This window comes from Ictalurus punctatus, chromosome 10 (genome assembly GCF_001660625.3).
Source record: "Ictalurus punctatus breed USDA103 chromosome 10, Coco_2.0, whole genome shotgun sequence".
NCBI lineage: Eukaryota > Metazoa > Chordata > Actinopteri > Siluriformes > Ictaluridae > Ictalurus > Ictalurus punctatus.
Window position 1 is genome coordinate 2736179 of NC_030425.2, and position 27616 is coordinate 2763794.

At 38.6% G+C, this 27616-nt stretch overlaps 3 protein-coding genes across 4 annotated transcripts in view; 2 read left to right on the forward strand and 1 right to left on the reverse strand.

Annotated features, from left to right (window-relative positions):
• Positions 1-1646: 1646 nt before the first annotated feature.
• Positions 1647-6375, reverse strand: rrp36 (ribosomal RNA processing 36). The gene is made up of 8 exons (XM_017477765.2): positions 6310-6375; positions 5574-5953; positions 3656-3791; positions 3508-3574; positions 3303-3407; positions 3142-3216; positions 2890-3007; positions 1647-2512 (listed from the first exon to the last, which is right to left on the reverse strand). The coding sequence occupies exons 1-8, from the start codon at positions 6351-6353 to the stop codon at positions 2388-2390; spliced, it is 1050 nt and encodes a 349-aa protein (XP_017333254.1). The 5' UTR covers positions 6354-6375; the 3' UTR covers positions 1647-2387.
• A 662-nt stretch (positions 6376-7037) lies between these two features.
• Positions 7038-23429, forward strand: fkbp8 (FKBP prolyl isomerase 8). The gene is made up of 9 exons (XM_017477744.3): positions 7038-7194; positions 9706-9958; positions 10076-10242; positions 10388-10476; positions 12333-12556; positions 13594-13766; positions 13982-14059; positions 16072-16209; positions 22106-23429. The coding sequence occupies exons 2-9, from the start codon at positions 9706-9708 to the stop codon at positions 22190-22192; spliced, it is 1209 nt and encodes a 402-aa protein (XP_017333233.1). The 5' UTR covers positions 7038-7194; the 3' UTR covers positions 22193-23429.
• A 1608-nt stretch (positions 23430-25037) lies between these two features.
• ell (elongation factor RNA polymerase II) overlaps positions 25038-27616 on the forward strand; it is a 29848-nt gene continuing 27269 nt past the window's right edge. The window contains exon 1 of one of the 2 annotated variants that reach the window (XM_047158247.2): positions 25038-25234. In XM_047158247.2, coding sequence (XP_047014203.1) covers positions 25100-25234 — 135 coding nt within the window. In that variant the 5' untranslated portion in view covers positions 25038-25099. The remainder of the gene's footprint in view (positions 25235-27616) is intronic. The other variant, XM_017477676.3, reaches the window with a different exon arrangement.

Sequence of the window (27616 nt, forward strand, 5' to 3'; positions counted from 1 at the left end):
ACTACGCGTAGCAGTGGCTGTCTTTAGACTATCTAAAGAACATTATCCAGAACAGTTCATAAATTAAAACTCTAATGATGGTCATACTCAATTTCCTGTTAACACAATTAGCATGATATGATTCTATAGTATACAGTTATGTGTAATGAACACTTAGGTGTCACCCAGATGAGGTGGGATCGCTTTTGATTCTACGTCCTCTCCACGTTTCTTCGTGTTATCAACTCAGGGAATTTTTCTTTGCAACCACTTAAAAATGTTTAATTTAAATGTAATATCTGGATTTCTGTAATGCTGCTTTGTGACAATGTCCATTCTTAAAAGCGCTACCTGAAATTTTATTGAGTTATTTCAATTCTAATCATCCTGTTTCCCCAAAATGCATTCGGAGGAGAAACTGAAAGACCGAAGGTCTTTGAACAGAAGGGTAAAGTGAGTCTATGTACGGTATTCAAAGGAAATGCATCACTAAGCTGGTAGAGAATTACAGGCTCAAAAGACTGGACACATTATGCTCTGCCCAAGCTATTTTAGATTGTTTCCTCCGTCCAATATCATCACCTGCTATGCAGGCTATTTATTTGTGCACATTTATTTGTCTATTTTATTTGGTGTGCTGTTGCTTTGGCCTGAGTGTGTGAGCACAATGTAAAACAGACCATCATATTTACTGTTATTTTGCAATAATGTGTGTGTATAGAAAAATTATTTTTCATAACACAGACTACTAATGCATGCACTGAAATGCTGGAAATCTCCAGTAACCAAATAAGCCTGGGTGGGACTCACAGGATTCACTGACCCGCTGAATGAGAAAGGACCGATACTCTCATTATAAAAAATGTGCTGATTTAAACCCTGACCCACTGAACATGAGAGGTGTCAATCTCAGTCACGCCGGAGTGATTTGCTGACTTAAATAGTGACTGTTGAACAAGAGAGGAGCACATTTCCAGGGCAGAATGGCCCTTGGGGAACTTTGAAAATTTTCCTCCATTATGTGGGTGGGACAATTGTTTTATTTTTATTTTTTGCATTCCCTTGACTCAAAAAGCTCTCTCTCTCACTCTCTCTCTCTCTGTAGCAGGCCACCTCTTGGAAGCTATCACTCAAGAGACCCTGCCTGTGATTGATTCTGAAGTTTTGATTGTCAATTTTCTGCATACAGATTAGACAAACGATGGACATATAAAGTAAGTGTAAAGGTTGTGTGAATAAAGAGCAAAAAATAAAACAAAAGCTTTGCTGCATTAAAGTGTTCAAAAATAACTAAACTTTCATTCATCGTCAGCAAGTGCTTTACCTTGGTCAGGGTCACAGTGAATCCATCGTTTAATCTATCCCTTGAATACTGAGAACAAGGCATCCAGATCCACACGGACATGAAATTTAGTGAAGCCAGTCCACCTACTTGCATGCTTTTTGGATAGTGGGAGAAAACCAGGAAGAAATCCAAATAAACGCTGAAAGTAACCTGAGCTCAGGTTCGAACCCAAGAGCTACGAAGTGGCATTGTTACCCTCTGTGCCACCCAGAACGACATATTCCAGTTCAAAGTGGTAACTGTTAGGCTATGAAGAGCAGTGTTGAGAAAACAGGTCCTCAGTGGCATAGCCTTGCTCACTAAATAAAGCTAAGGAGTAAGGTGTTCTTTAATATCAGCCTTTATTTAGAACTAGCTGGTGTTGCAGAATTACAGTATGATCTCTCAGAAAACAGTCACTTTCTATGCATCTCTGAGTGGAAAAACAAGGTTAATTAAAATTTACTAGAATTTCTCAATATAAAACTTCATGATGTTATCATTAGATTGATAACCAAGCCTGATTGTTTTTGTACTGCAGACTTGGGGGGGGGGGAACAAACCAACAACAAAAAAACAACAACAGCTAAATAACCCAAAATAAGGATGAAAATAGCCTGCATGTGTATTTATGTATTTTTAATATCAAATGAGTGCTTTAAATGGTTGGATTAAGTATGATCTGGATCAAATTATAAGGTTGACATTCAAGCAAAGATGACCAAACTTTACTACTGGGTTAAAGTCACTGCATATGGGCCATATAAAATGTTCCATAGTTGAGGTTTTGGAAGAAAATGTATACAGAAGACCAACAGCTCCATCTACTGCTGATTTCAAAATAGCACACGTATCTTAAATTACTCCAGTTTATCAAAATACTCCTCATTTTTTCACAAGCAAAGAATGTATCTGAAAATGTAAAATTTTTCGGTACAATAAATCAAACAGAAACTGTCACCAGAAAAGTCCTTTGAAAACACTATTACTCAGTCCAATGCCTAACTCTGCATCGTCACATACAAAGGCTGTCCAATAAACCGTGTACAAGTTGATTTGACCGGACTGATCCATGTTCTGTTTTTCAGGGCAGTTTCCTGCGGTCCTTAACAGCATTTCGTTTCCGCTTCTTGCTCAAGAAATTCTCCAGCTTCCCACTCTTTTTCAGCTGGTTGTACTTCTCGGCCAATTGCAGTTTCTTCTTATCAGCTAAGGAAATGCAAAGTAGGCAAGAATTTAGATTTACACTGTCCAACGTTTACATCACGATATCAGCAAATATTTCTGTCAGAGTGCCCGAGCCAGATTGAGTATTTCATAAACTGCCGATCTTCAGGGATTTTCATGCACAAGAGTTTACACAGAATGATGCAAAAAACAAAATATCATCCAGCAAGCATCAGTTCCTGTGGGTGGAAACACCTTGTTGATAAAACAGGTCAGAGGAGAATGGCCAGACTGGTCCGAGCTGACTGGTTATTTGAGGTTCTGTAGCCTTCCTCTCTTTACAGAGACACACATACATATATATACACACAGAGGGTTAACAGCAGTAAGTACTGAAAAAGAGAATTTACTGAGCTTACATTTCTTGAGATAGAAAGGTCTATGCCCATCTCCCACCAATGCTCTCTGCTTCCTCTTATAACAAAGCTCCTTCTCTCTTTGCTGCTCTTGTCTTTGATGGTTACGTTTTTGGTTCTCCTGCAAATACAGACCAAATTGTCAAAGACACAGTATAAAGCAAAAAATTACCTTTACCGTCTGTTTATAATATTACACTAACAAAATTCAGGACATAATGTGAAGTTGCTAATATGTATTCAGTGATAACTTGCCATTCTCTTTAGAAATGATTTCAATTCTTCCTTTTTTGCATTTGATTTTACTTTCTTCAGCTTTTTTTTCAGCATCTGCAATATAAATGGTAAGAAGTAACAAGCAGGATAGATATACTAGACTAAACAAATCTGCAAGTCTCTTGTAAATCTAAGCAAACCTCTGCTTCTCTTTGTTTGACGTCATTGATGAACTTGTATGTCTGGCGGAACACTTCTGGTTTAAATTCTCCTGAAAGATCGTCAAAACGAGGATCCCGTAAAATCTGGTAAATACAAAATCCGCAGAATATAAAATGAGCTATTTAGTGACAGGATTCATATATGCAAATGTGTGTACAAGGTTAATTACTTTAGGAGACTTACAGGTTCCTTAAAAGATCCTACTTTTCTAAGAAAAGAAACTGGTTTCTTGGCTGAAATCTCTTGGGGTCTGCAGTAGAAAAGAGGTTATAAGGAGGTAGAGGAGGAATAATCTTGATAAACATGATGATGTTGATCAGTAGTTCATTACCTGCCCTTGGTCCCTTGTTTAACAGGTTCTGAATTCCGCTTTCCCTTTTTTGCCTCACGAGTAAGCTTATTACATGCCTTAGATCCAATTTTGCTTTGTAACCTTATAATCTCTTCAAATGACAAAGTTGACAGATCTGTTCAGAAATACACAGAGAAGAGGCAAAACTGTAAAAATGTTGATGTACAGTGCCCTCCATTAATATTGGCATTCTTGGTAAATATGAGCAAAGAAGGCTGTGAAAATTTGTCTTTATTGTTTAACCTTTTGATTAAAAAGAAATCATAAAAAAAAATACTCTGCTCTCATGGATATCAAACAATTGCAAACAACACAGGTTTATCAAAAAAATAAATAAATCGTTGTTAAATATAAGTGTGCAACAATTATTGGCACCCTTTTAGTCAATATTTTGTGCTACATCCCTTTACCAAGATAACAGCTCTGAGTCTTCTCCTATAATGCCTGATGAGGTTGGAGAATACATGGCGAGGGATCTGAGATCATTCCTCCATACAGAATCTCTCCGGGTCCTTCAAATTTCGAGGTCCACGCTGGTGGACTCTCCTCTTCAGTTCACCCCACAGGTTTTCTATGGGGTTCAGGTCAGGGGACTGGGATGGTCACGGCAGGACCTTGATTTTGAGGTCAGTAATTCATTTTTGTGTTTATTTTGATGTATGTTTTGGATCATTGTCCTGCTGGAAGATCCAACCACGGCCCATTTCCATTTTAGGTTTTCATTAAATATCTGTTGATATTTGATAGAGTCCATGATGCCATGTATCCTAAAAAATGTCCAGGTCCTCTGGCAGAAAAACAGTCCCAAAACATTAAAGAGCCACCACCATATTAAATCATGGGCATGAGGTACTTTTCCATATGGCTACCTCTCTGTGTGCTCCAAAACCACCTCTGGTGTTTATTACCAAAAAGCTCTGTTCTGGTTTCATCTGACCATCGAACCCGATCCCATTTGAAGCTCCAGTAGTGTCGGCACACTGAAGACGCTTGAGTTTATTTTTGGATGAGAGTAGAGGCTTTTTTCTTGAAACCCTTCCAAACAGCTTGCGGTGATGTAGGAGACTTCAGATTGTAGTTTTGGAGACTTTCTGACCCCAAGACACAACTAACTTCTGCAGTTCTCCAGCCGTGATCCTTGGAGATTTTTGTCCACTTGAACCGTCCTCTTCACAGTGGGTTGAGACGATATAGACACACGTCCAATTCCAGGTTGATTTCATAACATTTCCAGTTGACTGGAACTTCTTAATTATTGCTCTGATGGTGGAAATGGGCATTTTCAATGCTTGTGCTATTTCCCCATTTCCAATGCACCTCCCATTTTGTGAAGCCCAACAACCTTTTGCCGCACATCACCGCTATATTCCTTGGTCTTACCCATTATGAATGACAGGGAATTTGGCTTGCATGTTACCTCATATTTATACCCCTGTGAAACAGGAAGTCATGGTTGAAAAGTGTCATGTTCCTAGTCACCCAGGTGTATTAAGGAAAATGTAAAATATCAGTGGGAATATACTTCAAATATATTTTTGTCATATGAATTCATAGGGGTGCCAATAATTGTTGCACACCTATATTTAACAAAGGTGTTATATATATATATATATATATATATATATATATATATATATATATATATATATAAAAACCTGTGTTGTGTTTGCAATTGTTTGATATCCATGAGAGCAGAGTATTTTTGTGAATTTTTAACAAAACGGTTAAACAATTTTTCACAGCCTTCTTTGCTTCTTTGCTCACATTCACCAAGCGTGCCAATATTAATGGAGGGAACTGTACACAAAAATTAATTACTGTACAACTGTTAATCTCCTGCAGAAGCCAGATCTTTTTCCATTATTAATTAGTGTGGCATCAGCTGAAATCTCCTCACCTTGTTCAAACTCAGTCTTGGTGTTGTTTCGTCTAAAGTCTATTTGGTTATGTGAATCCGCTGACCCGGTCATGTCAGTACTCTCAGCTTGCCCATGCTCTTTCTCAGAATCCTCACTGTAATTATTTTCTTCGTCTGTATTTTCAGCATCCTCAACTGCTTCATTAGATTCTTCACCACTCATGTCCTCCTCATCCTTCTCTGATTGTTGAACAGGACCGGGTTGATTGAACAAAGCAAAGTTTCTTTCCATCTCTAAATCATCCTCGTCCTCATCAAACGATGCAATGCCCTGTGCTTGATTAGGCCTTTTCATTTGAACATGACTTGCAAACTCTCTTTGTTTAAGAGCCATGTGTCTTTTCTTGGGCGCCATGGGGCTGGAAATGGGCAAAGAAAAAAAACATCAACAACAACAAAAAAAACAGACTGACATTCTGCTACAACACATCCTAACAAAGGAACAGGTTCAGAAGTGTTGTGACTGCTAGAGAATAAAATTTATTAGAAAATTTATGTGCTGTTAAAAATGTCATGTTTTCATTCGCAAACTCGTCATTACTAGACAATCTAATAAGAGGGTTTTGAACCTTACACACAGGCCGAGACAAGTGCGGTAACGATAACTACCAAACTACACAGCTTGTCCTCAAGTTTACAGCCGATTTAATTACTTCATTACACGTCTACAGACTTTTATTCACATGTACGGTCACAGAAGGTTAGGTAAACTCACATTGTAATTCTGGCAATAATAATCAACACGGAACCATGCAGCATTCAGTCCGCAGCAAACACTTCCGGGTAGGGAGGTAGTATAGGGGAGGAGTGGGTCATTAATATTCATAAGAGAAACGTTACCGGATTGGCCGAGGAAACGCTGTGACGTTTCAAGCTGCGCTGCAACCATGGCAACCCCTATCACCTGAAGCACTGCAAGAAAAAAGTGGGGGTAAACATGCACGCCTCCGTGTTCTGTTTTTTATTTTATTTTATTTTATTCTATTCAAACTGCACATGAAATTACAATAAAGTTATCTATTCAGTATTTTTTTTTTTAAAAAAGCAAAAAGACCCAATCTCAATGTCTATTAATAAGAAAGCGTTAAAACATCAAGAATTTGCTAAACCATGTTTAGCATTCGGTCTTAATATGCTTTCATCATAATTTATGCGCCCTCCCCCCCTTTTTTTTCATTTTTTCTTCTGTTTTTCTCTTGTCTCTCTCTTCAGAAATGTCTTCCTTAGTAAGATCATTACTTTTGTAAATTTCCCCTTGTCAACTATTATGCCGCAACTTGTTTATGGTTTGGAAGACTGTTTGTAAGTTACTGTTTCCATTCGTAGGTTGAAATTGCAATAAAACAAACAAACAAACAAGCAAGGCATAATACGATGCGCGCATGCGCAGTGCAAATCAGGCCGGAAACGCGAACGCGTCAAACGCACGCGCATGCGCGATATCCCTGGGAAAGCTGCGCATGCCTAGTCTCGCGCCTGAGAGCGCGGCGTCTCTGAAGCTGCAGTGAGAGAGTATATCCTGCTTGTCTGTGTTGCAGTCGGGGTTGTAGCTGTCAGGTAGATCAGGGTCTCTGTTTACTTCAGAGCGTGTTAGACTAAGGTAAGTTCGTTGTTTTTGTATATTCTGCGCCTCTTGTGAAAAATTCAGGTTCAAGTTGGCCCGTTAAGAACGCCACCTAGCTGGTGCGTTAAGCTAGCAACAAAGTTTACCGAAAGTTCTCGAAGGACTCGCCTTTATTTAACAAAATGTCACTCTCTGTAAGATCTGTAACTGTATTACAGGACAAACACGCAGAGTTTACTCTACAGGAAACTCCATTATTCCTGGTCATGTCTTTTATTTATCTTGATTTTGCTTGTCAGTGTTTAGCTAACGCGGTCAGAACACCGAGAGCTGAGGTTTACTGACAGTGTGTGTAATGAGGTTCATGATTCAGAGGCACTTTATCCTCACGCCCGTTTATCCTCACGCCCGTTTATCCTCATCTGGAGATTAATAAACTCTTATCTTACGTCCTTCATCCTCATGTATGGATAACGGGAGCAGAGGAGAGAGTTTTCTAAGTGGTCAGCTAACGTCAGCCAGAGGATTCAGAATTTAAGGCTTTTTATGTTTTGCTTCTGTCTTTTTATACCCCCCATTTTACACTGCTGTGAAATTATTATTATTATTATTATTATTATTATTATTATTATTATTATTATTATTATTATTATACAGTAGAGAATATAGACACCAGCTGCACCCTCAGTGACATTAACTATTTGTGTGTAAACCAAAGAGTTCCCCACCTTTCCCATCTGAATAAAATGCATTTCTTTACCCAGTTTCATCAGTGCACACGCGTCTGTTGTCCTCTGAGGGGCTTGACTTTCTCTATGAAGTTCCTGTTAACGATGGACACAGATCCCACCACTTTTCCCACACTTTATTGTGTTAATTTGTGTTTGAGTTCATTTAAAATGGATTAAATTGAGATTTTTTTGGTCAGTAATGTCCACACAGTAATCCTAAAGGACAATGCCAAAGCATTTAAAAAATTTTCTACATATTTATTAAAAATAATTTTAAAAAACCCTTACATTTTCTCATTTATTATTCAGATACTTGATTAACCCTTGATTGAGGTGCATCCTGTTTGCTTTGATTATCTTGTGATGTGTCTAGAACCTGATTGGAGTCCAGTTGTGGCAAGTGCAGCTGATTTATGTTTACATGATTTATGTTGATTTGACCTGTGTGTGTATAAGGTGCCTCAATTCACAGTGCAATTCAGAACAAAAACTAAACACTGAAGTCTAAGGAACTCTCCATATACCTCCATGATCTAATTGTTTAAAGACATAGAACTGGATAAGGGTATAAACCCACTTCTAAAGCTCTGACTGTTCTCAGGAGCACTTTGATCTTTTGTCAGTGTGACATGGAAGAATGGCCACGATAACAGAGCTTCAGTCCTCTGCAGAGAAAGGAGAACCTACTGGAAGGGCAAGCTTCTCATAAACCCTCCATTAATCAGACCTTTATAGTAGAGTGGCTAGACGGAAGACGCTACTGAGTAAAACACATATTGCGATCACTTAAAGGACTCTGAGAATGAGGAAAAATATTCTCTGGTCCGATGAGACAAAAATTGAAGACTTTGGGATGAACTCCAAGTGCTACATCTGGCAAAAAAAAAAAACAGGTCCTGCTCATAAACTGGTTAATATCATCCCTATAGTGAAGCATGGTGATGGCGGCATCATGTTATAGTGCTGCTTCTCAGTAGCAGGGTTGGGAAGACTGGATAGAGCAGCGGGAAGGATGAATGCAGCCAAAAGGTTCTTGAAGAAAACCTGCTTCAGAATGCACACAATGTCTGATGGAGGTTCAACTCTCAGCACAGCAATGACCTAAAGCATACAGCCAAGACATGGCTCTAGTGGCTTTGGGACAAGTCTCCGAATGTCCCTGAGTGGCCTAGCCAAAGCCCAGGCTTGAACCCCATAAAAACATCCATGGAGAGACCTGAAGATGGAGGTTCAGACACTCTCAATCCAGTCTGATTGAACTTGAGGATCTAAATCCATAATGAACTTTTTCACAATATCTGTTGTTACCCAGATGAGGATGGGTTCCCTTCTGAGTCGGGTTCCTCTCAAGGTTTCTTCCTCTTAAAACATCTTAGGGAGTTTTTCCTTGCCACCGTCGCCACTCAGTGGCTTGCTCAGTTGGGATAAATTCACACCTTTAATATCTGTATACCGTGTTGATATTTCTGTAAAGCTGCTTTGAGACAATGTCTATTGTAAAAAGCGCTATACAAATAAAATTGAATTGAATTGAATTGAATTAAATGAATTCAATTAAATCTATAACGAGTGTGTAGAAAGTGAAGGTGTTTGAATATGTTTTCTGAGATCACTGTATAGTAATAGTTTATAAAACTTATTTTAACAAATTAATGTGCACATATTGCAAGTCCTCTCTGCTACCCCCAACACACACACACACAATAAATGTATGTCTGCATCAGTAAATATGATTATTGTCTATAATTGACTATCTTAAATATGAATAGGATATAAATATGTCTTATAGCCTGATTATTTTTATTGACTTTTCCAGATGGAAAATGAAGATGGGACAATGGTGAAAAGCCAGGACTCGGTAGAGAAAAGGTTGGGGCGAACGACTTTGTTGGACAGTGGGGAAGATTTTGAGATGCTAGAAGAGGTTGATGATGGAGTGGATGATGATCTGCCCCCTTTAGAAGATGCGGGTGGTGGAAAGAAAGAAAGCCTTCAGGCAAATAAAATGGTGGAAGAAATCACAGATCCCAGTCAGCGTCCACCCCAAGAGGAATGGCTGGATGTCTTAGGTATACGAGGTTATACTTGCATATAAAAAGGCTTCCTTCACAGTGAGAATTTACAGTAACAAAAACATCATGTCCTATAATACATGGTTTTATGATGCAATAATAATGTGTTTATAGGAAATGGGCAGCTGAGAAAGAAAGTTTTAGAAGCTGGGTCTGGTCCTGACAGTAAACCTCAGAGGGGCCAAAACGTCACCATTAATCTCAAAACCACTCTGAGTGATGGAACTACAGTAGAGGAGTCCAAAATCTCTTTCACTCTTGGTGATGGTGATGTCATTCAGGTATGTGCTTTTGGAGTCAAGGAATTTTGGGTCTCAAGCTTGTTCGTGAGGCTCAACAATGTTCCTCAGGTTTTGTTTACTGTATCCACGATCTTTATTTATTTATTTATTTATTTATTTATAAATATTTTATTGCTTTTCCCAGGCATTGGATCTCACTGTGCAGCTAATGGAGATGGGTGAAAAGGCTCTGATTGAAGCAAGTGCCAAATACGCATACGGTGCACTGGGGAGGTGAGATCATTGACTGATGCATCAGTTCAGTGATTATGCAGACCTGCCATCCTTTACACATTTTGTGTAGGAACTCCATGTTTTAATGTTGGACTATCCTGCTTTATTGAGTTATTGCTCAAAAATATGCAATAACAATCTTTTTGCCACCAAAAAAAAACTTTGTATGAACACTTTGGATGTCAAAAAGTTTCCACTAAAATGATAATTTTACACCCCTACCCCCTAAACCTTCTCCCCACTGGGGCTACACGTTTTTCTTCTTGAAGCATAATCTACACATTTCAAATTATTGTCATTAGCCTGCATTTTGAGCAGCACTTACATGCATCAGAGTTGGATCAGAGCCATCAGCCACACAGATTTCAGGCATTTGACAGGGTTAACATTTGAGGTATTGGCAATAAATAGTTCACCTGTCAACGTCACTTAAATTGGCCATTGTAGAGCACTATTTGTTATATATATATATATATATATATATATATATATATATATATATATATATATATATATATATATATATATAATTTATAGAATTTTTAAAACAATAATGCAACAGTGGTACTGGTATCTCAAGACATCATGTACAGCCATTTGTTAGCTTACAATCCTTAGACATATCGTGTAAAAACAAAATAAATAAAAAAACCCCACATACAACAGAGTGTATCTGAGAAAGGAAAGAATATAAAACTCAACACATAAAAATGTCAAATAAGATGTATGCATATTCTGATTTCTCCTGACTCTTTAGTAGAAACTGTAAATGTAAACGGTCCTTTTGGATCATGCTCACGCAAACTTGAAGTAATTTGCATAATATTCAAAACATAATTTTGCATACTAGTCCTAGGCTTTCTGGCAGAACATTGGTGTCAAATTACTAAGCAGAATCAATAATGATCAAAATCATCTTGATTTGTAACAACGTTGGTGCTGATTTCATCCCAGCCTTTTCACCCCGAGCATCCGAACGCTCAAGTGCATGTCAGAAGTCCTTGGAGGTCCAACCGTGGCTGCGTCTTGATAATCGTAAAAAAAAAAAAAAACGAAATCAGAACAAGATGATTGAGTCCAACACCAATGATGTGGATTTGTGTAAACGTTATTTAATATAGTATAGTGTTATTTTAATCTGTATTGTTTTTAACCATTTAACATTTTATTGTTAGTGTTTTTAATCTGGGCTCTAAACCAGTTTAGGATTGCTTTCATTCACTTTCTGATTTAGACCTGATTGTTCATGATATTTGACTTTTTTTCTCCATGTGCACAAACAGAAATTAAGATTATCTTTGACCATGGGTAAAACAATATCAGTCTTTCAGATGAGACCTTAAACTGAGGTCCTGACTCTCTGTGGTCATTAAAAATCCCAGGACACTTCTTGTAAAGAGTAATGGGTATTTACTCTTATGTAATGGTAACGCCGGGTATAACCCCGGCGTCCTGGAGAAATTCCCCCGTTGGCCCTTATCCATGATGGAGATTATTAGGGGACAATCCCTGAATTGGCTACATCACTCTCTCTTCTCCATCAATATCTGGTGTGTGGTGGGCGTTCTGGCGCAATATGGCTGCCTTCGCATCATCCAGGTAGATGCTACACACTGGTGGTGGTTGAGGAGGATCCCCCCCCATACAATGTAAAGCACTTTGAGTGCCAAGAAAAGCGGTATATAAATCTAAGAAATTATTATTATTATGATGAATGTGAACAGCCCCTCTGGTGGTGATTTAGATTTAAGACTTGACTCAGACTTGCAGCTCAGAGACATGTGATTTGTCTTGAGTAAGTGGCTCATGAACATCTCTAAAGTATACGTTTCCCACGTTTATCTTTTGATCATTAGCAATTCTACTCCTGTTGTGCCTCCCAATGCTGACTTGATTCTGGAGGTGCATCTCCTGTCTGCTGTTGATGCTCCTGACCTGGAGCTTCTGCCTCCCTCTGAGAGGATCAGTTTGGCGAGCAAGAAACGAGAGCAGGGCAATGTTCACTACCAGCGTGGAGATTACGCTTTTGCTGTTAACTCCTACGGGATTGCCCTGCAGATAACGGAAGCAAGTTCGAAAGGTAAAAAGACTGGCCATTCACGCTAGACTGCAGCTGTAGTTACAGTACACTGTGGGAAAGAAGAATTGATAGGTTTAGGATTCATTTGTTGTCAAACAAAGACTATAAAATGTGTTAAACTTTGTGGAGTGTTTCTGCCATTACTTAATTTGTTTGAACAATATACAGTACACATGAGTGGGATGTAATTTACCTTTACATTTAGTCATTTGGCATATGCAGAGCTCAAGAATGCAAAAAAAAAAGTACAGCCAATTCCAGAACTATTGGCACCCTTCAAGAGAATGAGCAAAGATGCTTGCATAAATTTTCCAACTTGAGAAACCCCATACCGTTCCTTTAACATTTGCATGTATTTCTTTTTCTCTTGATAAAATTATTGGATGTTAAGAATATTTAAAATAAATGCAAACAAACTGCTTGAAATAAGCACTGGAATTTTATGCAAAACTTAAAAATTAGAAAAAATAAGCTAAGAGTCGGGGGAGTGCTTCTGTATCATTAGTCTACTTGGAAATCCACAGGGAAAGACAACTTTAATTACACTGATTTTTTTCCATGTCAAGCTTTTGCCTTTATAAGAAGTTTTTCTATATAAAGAGGGCCTGATATTTTTGGAGTCTTTCCTCAAGATGTCATGAAGTTTATTTTATAATCAAACCACAATAACATGTGTATATCCACTGTTTTATCATATAAATGTTTTGATGTGAAGCCCAAATGTCTTCAGTGTATAGCAAAAACAATAGAATTGGCCTTGTCGTTCCAATACTTTCAGTGTGGACTGTATATTAAATCTTCAGCATTTCGGCATAATGTCGGCCTTGATCCCAAAACTCCTCATCGGATTGGTACATCCACAAAAGTTATAACATTTTAAGAATTATTTCGATTTTGCTGCACTTGAAGGTTTGTGTAATGCATGTAACGCTATGGGCTTGCAATAGATGTACTTACTATAACACCTTCGATACATATAAATACCTAAAAGCAGTAAAATACCTTATTGTCATGTCCTGATACAATTGTTGTTTCAGTGGACATCAGCCCTCAGGAAGAAGAGGAGCTGCTGGATGTAAAGTTGAAATGCCTAAACAACATGGCTGCCGCTCAGCTCAAGCTGGACCACTATGAAGCTGCACTGCGCTCCTGTGTCTCGGTTTTAGCTTATCAGCCAGACAATATCAAAGCTCTGTTTCGTCAGGGCAAGGTACCCAAATTTCAGGCACCTGTCCTTCCACTTATCGTTACGTGGTCATATCCTGAAGGTTCAGATTGTCAGTGCTGCTCGCACTCATTGGTTATTTGTTCTATTTTGCTTGCTCAGTGAAAGAATAGCAGTCTTGTAGCCATTTAGCAGAACAATCCAGAATAGTTAAATCTATTGAAAAGCTTTAGATTTGCTATTTTGCTTTGTGTCTCCAGGTACTGGCACTACAAGGAGAGTACGCTGATGCAATTAGAAGTTTGAAAAGAGCTTTAAAGTTGGATCCAAGTAACAAGGTAACGCATAGCCTTTACCAAATAAGCTGCAATAAACCATGCAGAACTCGAAGCACAGGGATGCCTCTGCTGCCAACAGGTCTAGTCCTTCTTCTTACTAGCTTGTATGACAAAAATACCCTTAAACATTATACTTCAAACAGGAAGGGAGCAGTTGAAGAAAAAGGATTTGACATTTAACTTTGGTGAAAATCTGATCAGATCATCTGTTGATTACGGTGATAATTTCATATATGAAATTATCACCGTAATCAACAGATGATCTGATCATCACGACAACCAGATGTCGTGAACCTTCTCAACCGGCAGAGCCATAAAAGCCAAAAAGAAAGTTGTCATTTTTTTCTTTAAAGAGCCAGAGAAGGCTTAAGATATTCTTTAAAAAATGTATTTGTATGTCGTCTTCTTATTCTAGTTATTATCTTCACTATTGCATTAATTATAAAAAGTGGTAATGTATTAAGACCATTTGGCAGTTTGCATGACCTTGACCTAACAGCCTGCACTTCATCTAATGGGCTGTAGGTGGCACTTGGAGGTCATTTAACCAACTAGGATAGTTTCATCAAATGGTAAATCAATACAAGATGCAGTACCAGAGCAAATTAAACACTACTTACCATTAATGCTATTAACTTCCAAATTTCTCTGTCTGTTCGGACTGGTTAAGAACGATACTGGTCTTTTTTTTTTCTTCTTCCTCTTTTAGCCATTTCACCTTTCTTAAAAAAATGAAAACTGACCAGATGTGTAGTTTTCAACCGATTTATGAAATAGACCGGGAAATTACCGCTCTGCTTCACATTGTCCAGTGAAATTTGAGCTTGTTGTGCCACAGGTTGGTGTATACATGATAAACTGGCATTAATTATGAATTATGTAATATTTTAAAATATGTAAAGTTTTAATTGAATTGACACAGTAGCTTTCGTGAGTCCTATTATTTTTTCCCCTGCTGTCGAGCCGTAGTCAGTCACTGAACGAGACGTATATGGTTCCCGACCCCTGATATAAATCCTACAAGCACTTAAACACCCATAAAAAAAGCAGACAGGAAAGGTTTCCCTCAGACAGAACATAAACCATTAAAGGGTTGCTAACTGTTTAACATGGAGGTTAATGTATTATCAAAGAATGACTGATTTTAACCATCCTTTAACCACCAGGAGGTAGTGCTGCAATCCTCCACACTGACCCAGTGTTGGAGCAGAGATGCACACTGTCCTGTCGCCTCCTACGATCTTATTTCTCTCTAAAAATAGCAGGATCTCTTGCCCTACTCTGCTTACACAGGCAGAGAAAGAGATGTGCACTGCCATGCAGCACATACTTATGAATAGATTGACAACATTTCCCTACCTGTGCCTGCCTATACACCATCTCATGTGTCTGACCTTTTTACAGGTTATTACCTCTGGCTATTACTAATATGTTGGGATCATGTTTTTGCACACTGCTCTTTTTAATTAGTTTTTAAGTGCTGTTGAGTTTTTCTGTTTAAGTGTTGAGCATTTGAATAGTCCAGGCAAAGCATGTACAAAAAAGTAAGTTGGAATAATAATATCACAAAATTATTTGAATAGGTGTACAGTGAGGGTCTGGTAATTGCAAGCTTGAAGTGGGAAAGTTCACGTAGCACCTTAGAAACCTTACACTGGACACAAGGCTCATGTTAATGGATGTAGCAGCTGTAGAGGAGAGCCTGATGGAACATTCTCTACTTTTACACTCGAAGTTCTGTTCCTCTAAACACTTTGTATTAACGTAATGTCAGCGCTGTGACATTTTATATGCAGGGAACATGCTGTCTAAGTGGTACTTCCTGTGTGTTTAGTGATCTTGCACGTTTTAGGCAGAATAAATGTATTGGCAGTACAGCTGATTTATTGGTAAGTTATGAGATGTTCTGAATAGCTGGTGTGTCAGGGTGTGAGCTGCAGATATATCAGCTGCGTTTTCACACTCGCACGAAAGAGAAACACACACACACACTGACTTTTTCTCCTGTACAGACCATCCACGCAGAGCTGTCGAAGCTGGTGAAGAAACATTCGGAACAGAAGGGTGCTGAGCAGGCTATGTACAAGAAGATGCTTGGAAACCCACCTGACATCAACACTGTACAGAAACCCCAGGCCAAGTCCTCATGGGTGTGTATGGCATCATCTGCACTCATAAATAACAATATCAGCAAGGTTTAAATTGGGATTTAGCAGGAACGGAAGCTCACTTTCTTTCGTGGATGCCAGCACCATGTCAAATAGGTTATTGCACGGAGGTCGTAACATTGATATGAATTGTTCTTAAAACAGGTTTTGATGTACATGTTTCTGTCTTAATGATTTAACTAATGTTAAAGTAGCTACAATTCGGTGACCCAACTTCTTGTTTGGCATAAAATAATATCAAAATATATTCTGATTCATTTCTGGAAAGGACACAGTGTTACAGAAAAAGCATTAAATGAGCAAAATGAAGACAGTGCTTTTATGGATGAATGTACGCTCTTTAAAAAAAAAAAAAAAAAAAAAAAATGGTTCTATAGGTTGCCTGGCAACAATAGCAGAAACCTTTTTGGTGTCATATACAAGTGTTTATACTATTTCTAATAGTAATAATGATCTCTATTGATTTGACATGAACCTGGAGAAAATAAATACCGCAGCCAAGTGATTGTTGATCACAAGTGCCTCACGCATGGAGACTGGTATTTAAAAAAAATTTGAAGCAGAGTGCCCCTGTGACTGTTGCCTAGAAATTTCTCATGCACCAGTGCATTTTCCCTGATGCCGTGTGGGGGCAAAAGCAGGAGGGTACAGTGCCCTCCATTAATATTGGCACCCTTGGTAAATATGAGCAAGAAGGCTGTGAAAATGTATTGTTTAACCTTTTTGATAAAAAAAAAAAAAATCACAAAATACTCTGCTCTCATGGATATCAAACAATTGCAAACAAAACACATTTGTTTATTATTGGCACCCTTTTAGTATAACAGCTCCGAGTCTTCTCCTATAATGCCTGATGAGGTTGGAGAATACATGGTGAGGGATCTGAGAGCGTTTCTCCGTACAGAATCTCTCCAGATCCTTCACATTTCGAGGTCCACGCTGGTGGACTCTCCTCTTCAGTTCACCCCACAGGTTTTCTATGGGGTTCAGGTCAGGGGACTGGGATGGTCATGGCAGGATCTTGATTTTGTGGTCAGTAAACCATTTCTGTGTTGATTCTGATGATGTTTTGGATCATTGTCCTGCTGGAAGATCCAACCACGGCCCATTTGAATCTTTCTGTCAGAGGCGGTCAGGTTTTCATTTAATATCTGTTGATATTTGATAGAGTCCATGATTCCATGTACCCTAACCAAATGTCCAGATCCTCTGGCAGAAAAAAAAGCCCCAAAACATTAAAGATCCACCTCCATATTTAACCGTGGGCATGAGGGACTTTTCCATATGGCTACCTCTCTGTGTGCTCCAAAACCACCTCTGTGTTTATTACCAAAAAGCTCTATTCTGGTTTCATCTGACCATAGACCCCGATCCCATTTGAAGTTCCAGTAGTGTCGGCAAACAAGACGCTCGAGTTTGTTTTTGGATGAGAGTAGAGGCTTTTTTCTTGAAACCCTTCCAAACAGCTCGTGGTGATGTCGGTGACTTCAGATTGTAGTTTTGGAGACTTTCTGACCCCAAGATGCAACTAATCCCTGCAATTTTCTCGCTGTGATCCTTGGAGATTTTTTGTCCACTTGAACCGTCCTCTTCAGTGTGTTGAGGTGATATAGACACACGTCCAATTCCAGGTTGATTTCATAACATTTCCAGTCGACTGGAACTTCTTAATTATTGCCCTGATGGTGGAAATGGCCATTTTCAATGCTTGTGCTATTTTCTTATAGACGCTTCCCATTTTGTGAAGCTCAACAACCTTTTTCTGCACATCACAACTATATTCCTTGGTCTTACCCATTGTTATGAATGACTAAGGGAATTGGGCCTGTGTGTTGCCTCATATTTATACCCCTGTGAAACAGGAATTCATGGTTGAACAATTTCCTGTTCCTAGTCACCCGAGTGTACTAAAATGTTTTAAATATCAATGGAAATATAGTGCAAATATATTTTTCTTTTATGAATTCATAGGAGTGCTAACAATTGTTGCACACCTATGTAACAAATATTTTTTTGATAAAAAAATCTGTTTGCAATTGTTAGATATCCATGAGAGCAGAGTATTTTTGTGAATTTTTTAACAAAAGATAAAAAGGTTAAACAATAAAAAACATTTTTCACACCCTTCTTTGCTCTTTTTTACCAAGGGTGCCAATATTAGTGGAAGGAACTGTGTGTGTGTGTGTGTGTGTGTGTGTGTGTGTGTGTGTGTGTGTGTATGTACAGTGAGGGAAAAAAGTATTTGATCCCCTGCTGATTTTGTACGTTTGCCCACTGACAAAGAAAAGATCATTCTATAATTTTAATTGTAGATTTATTTGAACAGTGAGAGACAGAATAACAACAAAAAAATCCAGAAAAACGCACGTCAAAAATGTTATAAATTGATTTGCATTTTAATGAGGGAAATATGTATTTGACCCCTCTGCAAAACATGAGTTAGTACTTGGTTTAAAAACCCTTGTTGGCAATCACAGAGGTCAGATGTTTCTTGTAGTTGGCCACCAGGTTTGCACACATCTCAGGAGGGATTTTGTCCCACTCCTCTTTGCAGATCTTCTCCAAGTCATTAAGGTTTTGAGGCTGACGTTTGACAACTCGAACCTTCAGCTCTCTCCACAGATTTTCTATGGGATTAAGGTCTGGAGACTGGCTAGGTCACTCCAGGACCTTAATGTGCTTCTTCTTGAGCCACTCCTTTGTTGCCTTGGCCGTGTGTTTTGGGTCATTGTCATGCTGGAATACCCATCCACGACCCATTTTCAATGCCCTGTCTGAGGGAAGGAGGTTCTCACCCAAGATTTGACGGCACATGGCCCCGTCCATCGTCCCTTTGATGCGGTGAAGTTGTCCTGTCCCCTTAGCAGAAAAACACCCCCAAAGCATAATGTTTCCACCTCCATGTTTGACGGTGGGGATGGTGTTCCAGGGGTCATAGGCAGCATTCCTCCTCCTCCAAACACGGCGAGTTGAGTTGATGCCAAAGAGCTCCATTTTAGTCTCATCTGACCTCAACACTTTCACCCAGTTGTCCTCTGAATCATTCAGATGTTCATTGGCAAACTTCAGACGGGCATGTATATGTGCTTTCTTGAGCAGCGGACCTTGCGCGCGCTGCAGGATTTCAGTCCTTCACGGCGTAGTGTGTTACCAATTGTTTTCTTGGTGACTATGGTCCCAGCTGCCTTGAGATCATTGACAAGATCCTCCCGTGTAGTTCTGGGCTGATTCCTCACTGTTCTCATGATCATTGCAACTCCACGAGGTGAGATCTTGCATGGAGCCCCAGGCCGAGGGAGATTGACAGTTCTTTTGTGCTTCTTCCATTTGCGAATAATCGCACCAACTGTTGTCACCTTCTCACCAAGCTGCTTGGCAATGGTCTTGTAGCCCATTCCAGACTTGTGTAGGTCTACAGTCTTGTCCCTGACATCCTTGGAGAGCTCTTTGGTCTTGGCCATGGTGGAGAGTTTGGAATCTGACTGATTGATTGCTTCTGTGGACAGGTGTCTTTTATACAGGTAACAAGCTGAGATTAGGAGAACTCCCTTTAAGAGTGTGCTCCTAATCTCAGCTCGTTACCTGTATAAAAGACACCTGGGAGCCAGAAATCTTTCTGATTGAGAGGGGGTCAAATACTTATTTCCCTCATTAAAATGCAAATCAATTTATAACATTTTTGACATGCGTTTTTCTGGATTTTGTTGTTGTTATTCTGTCTCTCACTGTTCAAATACAACTACCATTAAAATTATAGACTGATCATTTCTTTGTCAGTGGGCAAACGTACAAAATCAGCAGGGGATCAAATACTTTTTTCCCTCACTGTGTATGTGTGAGTGTGTGTGTGTGTATATATATGTGTGTATATATATATATATATATATATATATATATATATATATATATATATATATATATATATATATATATATATATATATATATATATATTGTAGGAAATCAACTTTGGCATGCAGGACACTATGGCACACTGCAGCTTGAGACATGGTCACTTATTGAGCACTTAGTCCTGGCTGTTATGAAGTGTTTGAGTATTAAAGTTGGAGTAATTAAAATCGTCGTGGCAAACGGACCAGACTTGCACACCGCTTGAGCCCGTCCTCCTTTTACACACGGGTGTTCTTTAATCTTTCTTTAATCCTCTTTAAGTCTTATTAATCTTTATGGATCATGTTTCCTTGCTGTCTTTTTTCCCCCCATATTGGATATTTCTTTAGTAAATACCATTTATATAAAATAACTGGGTTTTTCAAAAGTCTTATTAAATTTGTGTGCAAATGAAGTACACTCCAAAAGTATTGGAACAGTAAGGCTGATTCTTTCGTTTTTGCTATACACTGTAGACATTCGAGTTTCAGATCGAGAAATAGATATGAGACAATAGATCAGAATTTTAGCTTTTATTTGGTGATGTTTACATCTAAATGTGTTTTTTTTTTTTTTTTTTTTTTTTTTTTTTTTTTTTTTAAACACCTTAGAACATGGCACCTTTGGCAAGCCCCCCCCCCCCCCCCCCCCCCCCCCCCCCCAGTTCCCCAGTATAGGAACAGATGGTCTTAAAGTACATAACACTTGACATTTGGTTGAATCTCCCTTTTTTGCAATAAACAGCATCAAGTTGGTGACCCATATGCAAACTCTTTCAGTTGATTGTTTTGGGAGGGTTTCTCCCTTCAGTCTCCTCTTCAGGAAATGAAATGCTGCTCAACTGGGTTAAGGTCTGCTGATTGATATGACCAGTCTAAAACGTTCCACTTTTTCCCCCTTATGAAGTCCTTTGTTGAGTTGGCAGTGCTTTTTGTGTCATTGTCTTGCTGCATGATGAAGTTCCTCCCAATTAGATTGGACGCATATCTGTGTAAATGGGCAGACAGTTTGAACCCAATGGCTGGGTTCAAACAAAAGTTGTTTAACACATCTAGATGTATATACAGTGGGGGAAATAAGTACTGAACGCGGCAACATTTTTTTTTTTTTTCGGTAAATATATTTCCAATGAGGGTATTCACATGAAATTTTCACCAGACTTTGGTATTAATTCAAGAAATCCACACACATAAAGAAATCCAAACATTAAAGGAAGCGCCTTGAAGCGGTCATTACAAACAAAGGCACTAGGTATTAAATAAATTTCAGTAAGTGTGTTCAATACTTTTTTTCCTTTGTCATTCCTCTTTATTACACAGAACTTTATTTATGGAATTTATTGTTGTGAATTCTTTATATTTCTGAATTTCTTGAGTTAATACTGATGTCTGGTGAAAATTTCATGTGAATAACCTCACTGGAAATATATTTACTGAAAAAAATGTGGACGCGTACAATACTTATTTCCCCGCACTGTACCAGGAAATGAAAGCTGAAATCCTGATCTATCGTCTCATATTCAACCCACATCTCATCTTTTGATCTCAAATCCAAATGTCTTCAGTGTATAGCGAAAACAAAAGACTTGGCCTTGCCTTGTATTAAACCTAAGCATAATCTGTATATAAAAGTGCAGTAACTCCTCAAATTGTATGATTTGAAATTAATCAGTTGAGGTTTAAAGTTGAGACTTGTGTATCAGTTTACTCACTCAGGAGAATGAGTAGCATGCAAAAGCTTTTCTGAACTTAAAGGATTTTCATGAATGCCAGATTTCTTGTGTAAATGCTTCTACGAATGATTTACGAACAAATCTGTTCCTGTCCTTTTCTTAAGAGTGTATACAGACAGTAACTAACATCATTATTACAGTGTAGTAAGTGCATAACACCAGGAGACAGTGTTCATTGGTTGGTGTACAGTGTCGATGGTCATGTCAAATTACAAACCTAATAATTATTTTCCCCTTTTGTCTTTGTTTCTCACAGAGTATAAGCTGGAAGTGGTTGTTCGGTGCTACTGCTGTTGCTATTGGAGGTGTAGCCTTGTCAGTGGTCATTGCTGCTAGGAATTAATTTAGTTCAGGATACTAGCATAACCTCGAATTTTCGGTACACTATTGTCCATTTATAGTACTTTGTTTGCTGTCAGAATGTAACTTTATAAATTATTAACAAAGTTTGTTTAAATGCATGAAACATGACTTGAGAATGTTGATGTATGAAGTGATAAATTATTACATCTATAAAATGAGTAAATTTGCCATTTTGTTGAGGAAATGATCTAGTTTATCTAAATGTTGGAACTGTTTAAAGCTTCCAGTGCAAAATGTATATTCTACATCTAATCACCTCCTTAGCCTTCCTATGTTGTGTTTCTGAATCAGCAAGATTGTTTCTAATGTAGCCAATATGTATGCTGCTAGCTTTGTATTCCTACATGGCTCAATTCAATTCACTGTTTGCTTGTTGCAGTTGTTTCTTCTGTGTTTTAACAAACCAGTCCACTGACTAATGTTTGGCCTCCTTTGCATTCAGGAGGGTGTACCTCACCTTTTTAAACTCTCTGACCAAACACTGTAAGGATTTTACAAAAAGACCAAATTAATTGATTTAGACTTTTATTGATTTGACTTAGACTTATTTTGTGTCTAAATATGTAAATGGTATTTATTTTAAATATATCACTTTGTCTAATTTTCTGATTATTGATTTTATAAATGGTTTGATTACTCATTTGGTATCGAAAGTAACAACATTCCTGATAACTAATTAATATATATTATATAATTTTTTTTTTTAAATAAACTTTTACACTTTCAGTTCATACACCTCATGAGAAGAAGTGGTTAGTCAAAGTCAAACACGTACAATCACCTAAATGAGTTTCACTTTAAATTCTATAATAAACTTTCCATATGTCCCTGCCAGTACATCTTAATGAGCACTGATGTGTTTTAATGTAATTCATGACTGTTTCCACACAGTTCCTCCTTTGTCATAACTCATGGATAATGATCAGATTTATCTGTGACCCTCTCTGGACATAAGCATGTAAATCATTAATCAAAATGGCATGATCTAGACATGGTTTTCAAAATGAGGTCCGCATGTCCCTAAGTGCATTCTCAAACTTTTGCATCCAGGGACCCCTGTAACTAAAATAAAAACATAGACCCCCTCATGAACATGTATGGATGACTCCAAATGGACATTATGATTTTTTGTGACCCCCCCCCTTGGCATTTAGGCTTCTCCTGATTGTTTCCTGTCACACTTGTAAATCCATATTGAATAAATGTTTTGGCATATATTTATGTTTGCTTTCTTGCGTTCTGCTGCACCCCTCGGTCAGAGTCACTCAATGTTGTTGAAGAACTAGCAGAGGTAGATGGATGGAGAAATTTGTCCATTTCTATTGCTGTGTTCCTACACTAGAGCAGCGTGTCAGGATCTCAATATGGACTAAAATACGTTCTCTTCATTTAAATGATGAATGTGAGGGAGCATTTCAAGATAGTAGCTCACAATATCTGCTTTCATAATTAGAACAGTATTTTGTAATATTAATTTGTAAAAAAAAAAAAAAAAAAAGATTGTCAATTTCTCTTTTATGGCCCCATTTGTAAACTCAGCAGCTCCAAGTGGGGTTGTGACCCTTGTCTGTGAACCAGGAGATGGGTCCAAGATGACATAAACTGACGTTTTTGAGTTATTGAGGTTTGGATTAAACTCATGAGACTGAAAGCGTATACGTGATGAACTTGAATAAAGTCGGTTGGATGTTCGATATTCGCACATCTGTGGAAATTAAGGGACCGTCTCTAAAGTTACATACGACATTGTTATACACGTTTCTAACTTTAATAGCATTTGAAGGGAATGATGTACAGTCAAATAACCCACTGTAAAGTGTTCATCTAGGTGTCAGCTATAATGCACACCTCTTAGATTTTTGGTATTTATTAAAATAAGTTATTAAATCATATAAATTAGATATAAATTTCACTACCGAATGGGCTAATACACAAAATATACCATAACTTAAAGCTCAATAGCAGTTACACAACCAACTGTAAAGTGTTCATCTAGGTACATATATATATTTAACTTTAGAGACGGTCCCTTAATTTCCTCATATCTCCGAATATCGAACGTCACACCGACTTCATATATGTATATACATATAAATTATTTCATCAATAGGACATCTATTTTTTTAAGAAAATCATTCAATCCAGTACGGGTCCTTTTGACCCCCTTTATGCTTTCGTGAAGGCTTTTTTTTGTAAGGTTAAATATCAAAAGGTGTGCGTCACACCTGACACCTAGTCGAACTCTTTACAGTTGGTTGTGTGATTGTACGTCATTCCCTTCAAATACTATTGAGCTTTAAATTATGGTATATTTTGTTTATGAGCCCATGCAGTAATAAAATACACGGCAATATTTATATATGATTTAATAGTTTATTTTGTTAAATATAAAAAAAAATCTAACAGGTGTGCGTTATACCTGACCCCTAGATGAACACTGTACAGTTGGTTATATGACTGTAAGTCATTCCCTTCAAATGCTATTGAAGTTAGAATCGTGTTTAACAATGTGGTATGTAACTTTAGAGACGGTCCCTTCATTTCCTCATATCCCCAGTATCGAACGCCACAGTGACTTTATTCCAGTACTGGATGAGTGGAAAGCTGAGGAATAAAAGAAAAACAAAAAATCTCGATACTATATTGTTATATTGTTCCTAAAATGACACCCGTGCTGTGAATAGATCATACGGGGACATATTTAACTCCAGAAAGGGTTCCTGGGTGCATGAAGTTCTCGACAGGAATTTCCCATCACCCTGAATGGGAGAGCCTCCAACCGAAGCCACGCCCACCGCGTAACGCCAGCGTTATGAATATTCATTAGAAACGCACGAGAGGTCTGTCGCGTTTCCGAGAAGTGCGTGAGCGTGGAAATGGTAGCAAGATGGCGGCGTTGAAGGAGGAGCAGTGTTACGGACTGTCTTGTGGAAGAGTGAGCAATGGCAGCAATATCTCAGTCTTTCACGTTAAACTTACTGACAGTGCTTTGAGAGCGCTGGAAGACTATCAGAGCAGTAAGGTAACGGCTGCCCTTCTGTTTCTGACCGTCATCTCTGCCTGCTTTTCTTTCTCTCTTTCTGTGAGCGGAGTAAATATTGTTTCCTGCTGCAGTACCTTCCAGCTTTTTATTAGAGCTAACGTTAGCCTAGCTAGACAGGGTAGCTCTGATGATCCGTCAGCCAGCTCCAGGCTGTTAGCAAGCGACAGGTATGTGCTGACAGAAGACTCATTGACCACAACACCTCGCTAGCTAACCAGCTTTACTCAGTAGCACCATGGTGCTGGGGGTTTAACCGACCACTCAAGTTATTTCCAAGAAAATGACCATGAGGGAATAGCAGGACAGAAAGAAAGAGAGGCTCACATTCAGCACAAACCAAACTGTACATGCTAATAAACATGTAAGCTTGTTTAGCAAGCTAACGCCTCAAGTTTGTAAATTGAGCTCACTGCTAATCTTTCTTCTAATGGTGTCTGAGCTTTAGTTTTTAAACCCTGACCCAAACTGTTTACCTCAGCTCAAGAAACTTCCCTGATGGATGGATGGATGGATTTATAGCTTTGGCCTGCTTCTTTCTGTTTCTGTGTGAAAGTGTTTTTACCTTCTACATGTTTATTACATGACTTCAGTTCTTCTAACACAAACTAAATCAAGACTGTTATTCAGGAGTGTGTCTAATCAATTGCAATGTTTCAATGCCACCATTTTAAAACCACAGAAAGAAGCAAGGGATGGAAAACAAACAAAATATCTAGCCACTAGAGAGAGAGTGAGAGAGAGAGAGAGAGAGAGAGATTAGTTGTTTTTATTTCTGGCAGAAGTCCTAATGAACAGCGGTGTAGCCGTGGTTCATATGGAGTTTTGTTCAAATCAGAGCTTTCCCAGTGAGCTGTAGGTATGTTGTGTGTCTCCGCTGGATTGAGTCACGCCTGCTAATGTCATATCGAGTGAACAGTTTATGTCAAGGGTGGATGAAGCTCATGACATCATGAGATATCGACTGGGATGAGTAAGTGAACATGTTTTCCAGGTTTACAGGAGTCCCCGTGTTCACAGATCGGCATGGTAATAAATCCATCCAGTAATGATGACAATAACAACAACCAGAAGATTATAGTCCGGATTAATCTGTCTACTCTATGTAGATTATTCATCGCAGTTATTCAGCTAATAACGAAACCGTATTGTTCATGTCATCAATTCGTTTTTTTAGTTTATTAACCTTTCAAATGTTTGGGTCCGAGCTCCACGCCGTGTGCTGTGACGTGTACTCATGAGCTCCGCGCCGTGCCGTGTGCTGTGACGTGTAATAATTTGGGTCTGAGCGTCGCGCCGTGTGCTGTGACGTGTAATAATTTGGGTCTGAGTGTCGCGCCGTGTGCTGTGACGTGTAATCATGAGCGTCGCGCCGTGTGCTGTGACGTGTAATCATGAGCGCCGCGCCGTGTGCTGTGACGTGTAATCATGAGCGCCGTGCCGTGTGCTGTGACGTGTAATCATGAGCGCCGTGCCGTGTGCTGTGACGTGTAATCATGAGCGCCGTGCCGTGTGCTGTGACGTGTAATCATGAGCGCCGTGCCGTGTGCTGTGACGTGTAATTAAACAGCAGGGCTGGGCGATGTGACACAAATGTCATGTCACGATACTTGAGGACGTCTCTACGATATGCGATGCGTCTCACAATATATAATTTATATATAAAAAAAAAAAAAACTTAAACTGAGTAATGCCTACGAAGTCAAAAGATTATTAGTATTTTTTTTAAATACATCAAATCGACAGCATCCGTTCAATACCATTTAATTTGTAATCATCAAAAACGTTAAAAACAACAAATCACCGTACCAACAATATCTCAGAAAAGTGTATTGCATAATCATTATCACAATATCGCTGTTATAACCATATATCGCCCAGCCCTACAAAGCGGTAGGATAATGTATAAAATGAGCATGTTACAAGTATCATGTACCATGTACGGATGGGCGATATGGACTGAACTATATCACAATATTTTCTGGTGTTCATTGCGATAACGATTTCAGTGATGATATAAATATATTACCATGCTCCACTGTTTTCAGCTAGAAGTGATGGCTGTAATCTTGAGAGTGTCAGAAACACAAACACTGATCTAAAAATAAAACTGATTTCCTGTAACCAAACCAGTTCCAGATCATAGAGGTCGTTCCCCGTTTAGTGATAAACTCCTTCTCGGCTTCGCGTCCGCCTTCCGCTATACTTGTTTTCGCTCTGCACGTGAGCTGAGAAGGGGTTGTAGGCCGTCGCACACAAACACGTCATCAACTAGGCTTTATCGTTATTATCGCGGGAAGACTGATTCTTGTCATGGGGAGAATTTCCACCGGTATATCGCAAACCATGAGATCTCGCCCATCC